The sequence below is a fragment of the Copadichromis virginalis genome, linkage group LG8, assembly GCF_057382275.1.
Source record: "Copadichromis virginalis isolate Kocher_CV1m ecotype Utaka linkage group LG8, C_Virginalis_male_GT1.1, whole genome shotgun sequence".
NCBI lineage: Eukaryota > Metazoa > Chordata > Actinopteri > Cichliformes > Cichlidae > Copadichromis > Copadichromis virginalis.
The window spans coordinates 22,622,514-22,632,505 of NC_140625.1; the positions used below are offsets into that span (position 1 = coordinate 22,622,514).

The window sequence follows — 9,992 nt, forward strand, 5'->3', positions numbered from 1 at the left end:
ATCTTTTAACTTCTTTCTTCCTGAAATTTTATTAAATCAGACATCTTTTTTTTTCTTTCAAAGAAGAAAGACATTAAAATAGTTTTCAGTGGCTTGATGAAGATCATCTAAGAAGAGTCCCAAGAGTTGGTATAGCGAGGGCCGATAAATGAATGCTGTGAATGGTAGTTAACGGGAGCAGCGAAAGGAAGATGGCAGTTGTGTTGGTCACTTTCTGTTGGGCTGGGCTGCGATGTAGAGCGCCACCAGACAGTAGGCAACGCCTCCTATAGTGAGAGCCATAGTGGTGCGGTACAGTAGCCTGTCGGGATAACCGCGCTTCAAATGAACGGGGATACCGTCTGACGTCTGAAATAAGAGGAAACAGGGAGGGGCAAGAAAAAAAGAAAATCTGAATTAATTTATGATGTTAATCGCAGCAAATACAGAGCGTCGTCATCATCTTTACAGTCACATGACTCAATTACATCAGAGTAAAAGTAGTACATAACCTCCCTATGACTCAGGTAGTTCAGAGAAACTCTCCACTGCAAGGTACAGGTCACCTGGTTACAGGCAGCCTGTCTCCAAATAGTTGCAGTCTGACTGCAATTACTCACAGACAGATTGGCAAAGGTTTGCAAAAAACACTGCTAATTTATAAAGACTGCCAACGAGTCAGAATCAGCCTGCTCTGATGAACGCAGCTTGTCTAATGCATCTATTAGCGATAGAGGACTTGACTCTTGACACCATTTGTGAAGGAATTTCTGTTTCAAGTCTATAAGATTCGGTCTGGACTCCGAATATAAATACTTAATGTGAATGTCTGTGCATGCAAACAGCAGAAGATTGGAAATTGATTGCAGTTCATCACTGCAGTATCGCAAACAGATTGCATGTAACTGCAAACACATGACCTCAATCACGGTTCAGCCCGGACAATGCAGTGCATCGGGTTTGGGTGCTTTAGGTTGGGAACAGAAATGGATGGTGAACTGCAAATGGACTGGTATTTAAATAGCACTTTCTATGCTTGTTGAGCACTCAAAGTGCTTTACACTATAAGCCCCTTTAAACCAATCATCCATACAGCACTTTATTCTATGCATTACTGTAACACAGTTGCAATCTGGGATTTGAGGACACTTTGGACAGAGGAGATGTATATCAAATATCAATCGACCTGCTCTTCCTCCTGAGCTACAGCCACCATCGCAGCCTGACATTTGATTTTATCATGCGTGCCACTGATGAAAAATGGAGCTGCATCTGAAAGACAAGCCTGTTAGACTTGGATTTATTGCCTCTGAATTTGATCAAAATGCGCACAGCTATTTTAGCCATGTACAAATATAAAGAAGGCCTGATGCTGATGGTGTAGTTAGGTGGAGCTTATAAACTAAGTAACAAGACCGCCACTGTGATCCGTTGCTTCCTTTGCCATTAGCCATTTACATCCTTTTCCTGAAGACAATGAGAGTTTACATCCCAATTACATTTTTCATGTTTGATTGTTGTGAAACGTGTTCTTTTGAGACTCTAATATGACACAAACTAATATATATTATATATACACACTGTGTAGTCTGATACTAGCTTAAAATATCAAGTTAACTGAATGTATTTTTGTATAAACTTTGAAAATTCACCGCTGAAGACTTTTGACTGCAAAAATAATGTATTTAAAGCTGTAATTAAAATGGTTGTTTTAGTTCCAATCAATATTTAATCAGCTTCCTTTGAAAGGTGATTAATTTTTTTATTCTTCTCTTTTGTACTAGTGTCGCTCTTAAACAATTTCGTTAATTAATCTAAAAGAGAAAACACGTTCAGCAGCCAATACTGTGATTTCCACTTATTTGAGTGATTGCTCTGTTCAGAGTTCGCCTCTCTTATTCCTATTAATGCAACTTGTGTGGTTGCTACTGGTGGTGGTGGGGTTGGAAGTGGCAAAGGGCCATTAAGAATTGTGAAATAAATATCACTTATTAACTTCTACTAATCAGCCTTCACTGCTTCGACTGATGAAGCTAGCAGGTCGTGAACCCTCGCTGCTTCTTGGTCAAACTGGCGCCTTATTCAGTCTGAGCTCTGCGTTACCTGGAAAAATTTCTGGAGGTCGGGAACCTTGTTTGCTCCCATGTACTCCGCTGTGGCCCCTGCTTCTGACACCACCTTTGTGGGTGTAGCAAAGATCATGGTTGGAGACTCAGCTGGCAAACCGGATCTCAGTCCCTGAAAAGATGAAGAGAAACAACATGCTGGTCACAATAATGCACGAAATAAAAATCTAATGAAAGTGTCAGAGTGAATGTAACATCCTCTCTCCTGCCTATCTATCTATCAACTAAGATTTTAAACAGAAACTTCATTTTTAACATTTACCCCTTGCATAACCATCTCTACTTCCCCGCCACCCAATCCAATCCTGAGGGTACAAGACCTTGACAGACTTAAAAAAAACAAAAAACAAAAACCAAGAACAGAATGTAAAATAAAAATAAAAATAGACAAATAAATCAATTAAAAGGAAATCACCAGGGAGAGAAAGGGATGAGAGGCAATCAGCCAACCTCAGCATCATCAGGCACCAGAGGCAATTTTATTTTTTATGTGAGAGAACAATCTTGTTTCCTCCAGTTTGATGCAGTCCAGCACTCTTCGATCAAATCTCTGAACCTACAGTCTCAAGACATTAGCGTCTTTGCATCCTGCAAAAGCTTATTTATTGTTATTTATTTTACAGGTTTGGCCCAGCTAGCATGAATGTTAAATGGCATTTGAACACAGCTTAATGTACAAGAAACTAACTTAGTATAAATCAGAAGGTTTTCTGAACTGTTCAAATATTAGGGGACTGGCTAGCTACAAGACTAATGACACACTGGGATGTCTTTTAATATTAACAACAATAAACCAGGACACCTCTTCATATCGATCTTCTGTATATTAAGTAAAAATAGTCCACAGTCTTTTGTAGACACTTGACTGAGCAGAGTGCTCCTACATAAATACAGCAGATTAAATGAGTGCATGATCGATTTCATTCTGCAAATTGTATCTCCTCATGTGAGACGCTTTAAGTGCCCCTTTAGATTAATACAGATCATTTCCAGCAGCGGTTCAGCTTTATAAACAAAAGGCATTTAAGCTTATTTCTGTATAAAACAGTTCATTGTTATATCTTCAAATAACAACAGCCTTATCATTTATGGATATTTTGAACCTAGAGATTCTAAACTGTCTCATAAAAGAGAGTAGCTTCAAAACCATCCTCGATCTAAACCCCGAGATGCATAAAAACTTCTGATTAGCCAAGATTTTAAAAACGCTGAACCTGGAAGCTCAGATGAAACACACCTTTTACCTCATTTTTTATAAACAAAGTGTAACTATTCAATTATCTTTCTTATTTAAAGCACAATCAATATGCAAAAAAGAATATGAATAACCTGAGATGTCACTCAATTATCCTTTCATGTTTGCTATAATTTACAGATCACAGTGGAAAGAAAACAAAACCTAGAAATACTGTGCATGTCATCAATTTCCAGCTATTCTGGGGGTCAAAGGGGACACTTTGGACTTTGGTGGTCCAGCTCTGACCCCCAGCCCACATGTTTATCTGCCCTGAACTAAAATAATCTGTTTGACTCTTTTCTCCTTATCTTTAAATCAGCTGCCCTCTGAAAACAATCAGAGCCGTTTACCTCATGACCATATTATATTATCAACTGTCAATAACATCGCATCGACCTAGAGCAGGAAAAAGAAGATACCCAGCTATAAACAGCATGTTTAGACCAGTGTAAAGGTCGAGTGTTTTCAAAACTAATCTCAAAATTCTTAGACTCAAACCTCAAGCTGTCCTATTTTTCCCCGACAGTACACACTGTAAATAAATAAACCACAGGAACATTGCTGTGCACATATACATTTTAAAAAATACACCTCAGTATCCTCTCATTTGGAAGAAGCTTCTCTTGGTTGTTCAAAGTTAGTGGGACACCCATTAGCTTGTTAAGAGTGTGTGGAGGCAGATGGTGTAGGAGTGGGTAAATTAAATCTGACATATAAAAATGCAGAGGCAGTGAAAGATGATTATTTTTACTTTAACTTTTAAACAGAGGTCATTACTAAATGTGTTCACAGCAGGAAGTCATGTTTATGGATTATACCAGAAATACATATACTTCATATACCGGTTATATCACAATGCCTTAGTACAACGGTCATCAGTTTTGTTTTAGTAATAGTACATATCACTAAGCATTTGTGCAAGCCACATGAATTTCAAATTTTAAATGTTAACATTTGCTAACCAACATAAGAGGCTGGGAAATTAAGACTCCGTAAACATAAAAAGCAGGGAAACGCAGTAGGGCCAAATGTTCTTGAACACTTGTTGCTGTGTTTAAACATGATTTAGTTTATTTATGATTTGTGTGGAGGGAAACTTTTACTGCTGTCAACACATCTCTAACAGAGGGATCTGTACTCCACAATTCACGTTTTTATGCTGTCGATCAATCTTTACACTGCTATGCTGAAAGACTTTAAATGTTATATGACATTTTCGGGCTTGTTTATTACAACATTAAGTAGTCTAAACCTTTTTCTGTTTGAGTTGTTCTAGTTTAGAGTTTTCTCATTAGTAAAGGCTAAGATTTGACTAGAAAAAGGACATTTTTGGCATCTTTTTGTTTTTTTAAACACCGTTTTTCTTATTTTTTCCCTAATAGATCTCGAGTTTACTTTTGCTTCCTGTGTCTTGTGCTGCTGTAACAAGTGACTTCTCCAGTGTACAATTAAAGTATATAAAACGCCTGGATTTAGTAAGAAACAACCAATAAGCTCCTTAGAAATCTTTAAGTAATCTCCCACTATTTTGTATTCACCAATCTTCTGACACTACAGGTATCTGGATAAAGAAGAAGAAGAAAAAAATGACGATGGTGCTAGAAACACCATTAATGAGACAAACAGAATGAACACCTTCAATTAAATGTGTGGATTCGCTTCATCGGGTTGAACAACACACTGACAAAGGTTTGATAAGGGATTAGGAAGGCTTTCTATCTGATAAAACGATAATCTTACCCTATGCTCACTACGGTTTGCAGTCGTTTGAGAGAAACAAAATGGACGAGACTGAAAGCGAAACTGACTCGTCGCCTTTTAAAATTTTAATCATCACTGCTGAACTAATTCGAAGCACATCCCGGAGTTATTGAAGTGTTCCCAGGTTAGCCAAGAAAAACAGATCTAGAGAATATGAGATGGATTTTTGTTTTTCTGCGAAGAACTGTTTGATTGTTTATTGTTTTAACCACCTCTTTCATTTGTAATTGAAAACAGAAATCAATTTGGCTCAAATTAGCTAAATAAAAAACATTTTGATTTGATTTTAACAGTGAAAGAGGAAGTTAAGCTTTTGCTAGAAGTGAAGGCAATTTACTTTTGGTCCAGATTTGAAGAATAAGCCAGTGTATACTGCTGTATGTGGCTTTTGATTTGATTTGTATCAGTGTGTGTACACACAGGGGAGGGGCACCACAGACCTGCTTATTTGCCACTAGGAGAACTACTAAAAAGAAAAGTTCTGACTTAACTTATACATAATAAAGAGCAAAGACAGTGGCTGCTGTGGACACTTGATTGTTTTTAACAGCGTTTCACTTCAGCTCTTTTTTTATGTTTTAACTTTGCTCCTCTCTGCGGCTGGTTGACTGATAGCAACAGTGGCGCGCACACACACACACACACACACACACACACACACACACACACACACACACACACACACACACACACACACACACACACACACACACACACACACACACACACACACACACACACACACACACACACACACACCATCTGACAACAGAATCTGCTGCAGGCAGACAGACTGCGAACGTGCCACCCACACTGAACCATAAATTGCGTTTCAGGTGCACCCCAGACACTCCTTCACTGTTAGCTGTAAGTGTGCATTTGATCCATATGAACAAAGCAGAAGTAATTTATTACAGAAGTAATTTAAAGTAAACTCAAGAAGTGTACAGGCTTATTAATACTGATGCAATAAAAAGTGAAAGCACTTTTATGAGCACACTCCAGACTGAAGGCTGTAATACTCTGTGCTTGAAAGGTGTTGATTCAGCTGTAATGTCATTTTTGGACGTAGCATACGATGTGCATTATTTAACAGATGTGTTTTTATTATTTAGCCTCACAAATCGGTGGGACATAATAGAAACACCCATCACCAGCACAACTGTGCCTGCGTGTGAATACTGGGTGTAAAAACAACACTGGCAAACATATTTTTTTAATATCACATTTGGCTGTATGAAAATGGAAAAGCCACTGTAATATTTGGTGTCTGCAAATACAATTATGCTGTAAAAAGATGAAATTAAAGTTCATCAGAAAATCTCTACCACCTGCTGCTGTTGATTATCAGCTCATAGAAAGCGAGTGTTGTATCTGACGCCTCGTATGCTGCCTGCGCTCTGCAGGGTTCGGTGCCCTTGCTGGCACATAATAGGTGGCATGCTGGGATGGCCAAATGGAGCTTTGCGTGAATGTACTTTCTTGATGTAATTTAGCAAACTCTGTGTGGTATTTGTTTTGAAACTATTTCCTATATTGCTGGGTTATTTTTAAGCATCATCTAAATTAAAATTCATTTGAATGGTCACTGGGATGCAAAAGCTGAATTTATAGGGGGGACGTGTGTGCGTGATAAGAGGGAGGCAAGTGTAACCCCAATTTAGACTTCTGCTTTGTAAAACATAGCCCACACGAGTGGTCAGTGTCACTGCCAGCCTTTAAGCTTGTGCCGGTTAATTATGTGTTAATTACCAAGTGATCCTGTACCAGTGTTTTATATCAGATCCCAGCCTCTTATAATTATTACTCCCTATAGTGAGATAATGATTGTTATTATCTTGATAAATTAAAAACCCGAAGAGAAAAAAGTAGCAGACGTGCACGTCGGAGTATGACGTAGGTTAGGGCGTAAACTTCCCACTAAAGCATAAATCCCCAGTAACAGTAAACATGTAAGCAGAGGAGGTGGTGGCAGATGAGTTTAAACACATGGGGTCAACCATTCAAAGAAACAGACAGTGCATAAGAGAACTAAAGAAGAGGTTGCAGGCAGGGAAGAGTGGGTGGAGAGGAGTATCGGGACAGAAAGACAGGCAGCAAGAGTGAAAAGGGAAGGTCTACGAGATTGTAGTGAGACCTTCTGTGATGTAGGGGTTGGAGACTGTGGCACTGACAAAAAGACGGGGCAGTGCTGGAAATACTAAGATATTCACTGGTTGTGACCATCATAGACGGGATTAGAAATGCTCAGATCTGAAGAAAGTTGGAGAGGCAAGGCTGAAGTGGTTTGGAGATGTGTAGAGACAATGTATTGGACCAAGGATGTTGAAGGTGGAGCTGTCAAGCTATCAGAGGGGAAGACCACAAAGGATTCATGGATATAGTGAAGGAGGTAAATTAAGATTTTAAGCTCCTTTCTGAACATTAAAAACTACACCAAGTTTTACAAGCACATGTGACGGTGAGAGGGATAATAACACACCGGTGGACTGGAGGTAAACAAGCTTTTCAGTAAGTACATATTTAAATTAAAGCTCAATTTTCTCCTAGCAAACGACGACATGACTTTTAAACAGAGACAAAGGAGCTTCGAGGTAATTTAACCCCCTATCAGAGCACCACCACCGTGTAAGGGACCCACGGGGGAGCCATAATAAAGGTCACATCAAGCACACCTGCCACCGAGGCCATTCAATTTCGAAATTGCCTGTAGAGTCACACCAAGGCCAGATCCACAGATTGGAATTGACCGTTCAGGCTAAAGGTTAATAAGGACGTGATGAGGCGGGGGAAGCGAATTACATTGTGCAAAGAAATGGAAAAGAAAGGCCACAACCTTTTTGATATTTGTCTAAAGAGCTTCCAAGACCTTTAAAATGAAATCCAGATCAAGACTACGCGTCTAACTATCGTGTGATCAAACAGGAAACTGGTGTTTAGGCTTTAAAGCGGGCATATGTTTGGCTTCACCGACTCTAAAGCTCTCCAGCTGAGCTTTAAGCCCTCGTTACTACAGTCGAGTGCTACATCAAGGTCAACCCCGGCGGTTATCCACACGCTCTCTTACAGCCATCCCGCTTCCGGCACTCACCTGAGGGTTGTAGGCGGTTGCAGGAGCAGAGCCCGTTAGTTTCTGGGTGAAACCACTGAACTTGTAGTACATTTTTCTTCTGAAGGAGGACCGGGACGAGGTGTTATGTACTAAAGAAATCCACCGGTAAGGACCGTCCTGTTGGGACCTTCGAGGGAAAGTGACGCAACAGTTAGCTGACCCAACACTGCCTGTTTAAAAGTCGAACCAAAACGGAGGGCGACCGGAAGCGTACGCGTACAGTTAAATGCAAAGTGTGGACAACAAAATGTCACCAGGAGTTCAAACAACGGAAAAAAAAAAATGAAAATAGTACACGAAAGGGGGGTGGAAGCCAATCTCAATTTCTATTTCTATTTCGACTTACTGATTCAAACTTCAGATAGAATAATAAAATTATTAAGTACCTTTTCTGATAATAAACTTTTTAAACTTCTGTCATGCTTTTCAAAAGAAACTAAAATAATATGACAGAATAAAAATCAGCCGAAACAGCTTTACACAGACACATACATAAATAAACGTACATTTAAAGAGTTTGGTGAAAAGCTAAACTGAGTCAAGTATTAACTCAAACACTGAACTTCTTTGAAGTTCATTTGTTTTGTGAGAGATCTTATTTAATAGAGACAAATGTCACAATAATACAGTGAAAAGTGTTAAATGGGAATGGCAATACATAAACACTGCTAGCGTCACGGATTTGGTTATATACCTCATATTTAGGTTCAAATTATTCAGTGTGGAAAGTAAAAAACAGGACGGGTTTGAGATTAACTGACTGAACACGTGACTGATTAAACAAATGTAATGAGGGCGGGTAAATAATTACAAACACGGAAAACTAATAAGGAAAGGAAGTCAAAATTGTAAAGAGCCTGGGAATTTACAAAATAAAATAGGAATTAACAGGCACAAAAATACAACCAACCACCATAGTGGTGCCTTTATTTAGTGATAATTCTTCTTTGCCATTAAAAGTTTTAAAGTCATAATGTTTTTGTTTTTAATTTCTGTTGGCAGGGCGTCTCTGATCTTTGGACTTTTTAACTGGCAGCTCGATATGTGATGTATTTTAAAATCTCTAACTATCAGCTGGATTCTCCCTTGTATCAAAAGGCTCTTTCAGTCACACAGTTAGGGTAACCTTGGCAATATACTTTGGATAGTTACACTCGTGATTAATTCAAGTTTTCAATTAATTTGAGTTTGAAATAGCTGAGAATCCTTGATCTCCTAAAAAATAAAAAATAAAACCCTACATTTTCTACAAATCTACAATTTCTGAATGTTCAAGTAGCAAAAATGTGTTAAAACCAACAAACAAATTGAAAATGTTAAGTGACATGCATAGTCCCCAGAGAATGAAATCTATGAGTCGCAAAATATTTCTTCTGTGCCACCAGCAGGTCAAGATTTTTGTGGTTTTGAGTGAATTAACTCAAAAATGTCTGATCATTTTATATTTATTAAGCACTCACACTGCCATCATAATGAAGTTCAGTAACTTTGGCGATTTGAGAATCTTTCCTCTGGTGTCATCAAGGTCTAAAGGCATAAAGTGTTGTTGGAAATAACTCTAAAATAGAACATTTTCTGCTCACACATTATTCAAATGGAGTGCTATAAAGAAGTACACCATAAGGATGCATTTATAACAAGCCTTCTTACGTAATTGTTAAAAAAATGTCTTGAATATTTTTTAATTGTTGATCATTCTTTTAAGAGAATTGCAGTTCTTATCAGTGGTTGTGCAATTGTTCAGGACAAAACTATTATAGAAAAGTGGTACTAGTTG

General features: G+C 38.5%; 1 protein-coding gene across 1 annotated transcript; it reads right to left on the reverse strand.

Annotated features, from left to right (window-relative positions):
- cox7a2l (cytochrome c oxidase subunit 7A2 like) lies at window positions 1-8,394 on the reverse strand. Its single transcript, XM_085466582.1, has 3 exons — window positions 8,195-8,394; window positions 2,083-2,217; window positions 1-348 (listed from the first exon to the last, which is right to left on the reverse strand). The coding sequence occupies exons 1-3, from the start codon at window positions 8,264-8,266 to the stop codon at window positions 208-210; spliced, it is 348 nt and encodes a 115-aa protein (XP_085322708.1). The 5' UTR covers window positions 8,267-8,394; the 3' UTR covers window positions 1-207.
- Between the last annotated feature and the right edge of the window lie 1,598 nt (window positions 8,395-9,992).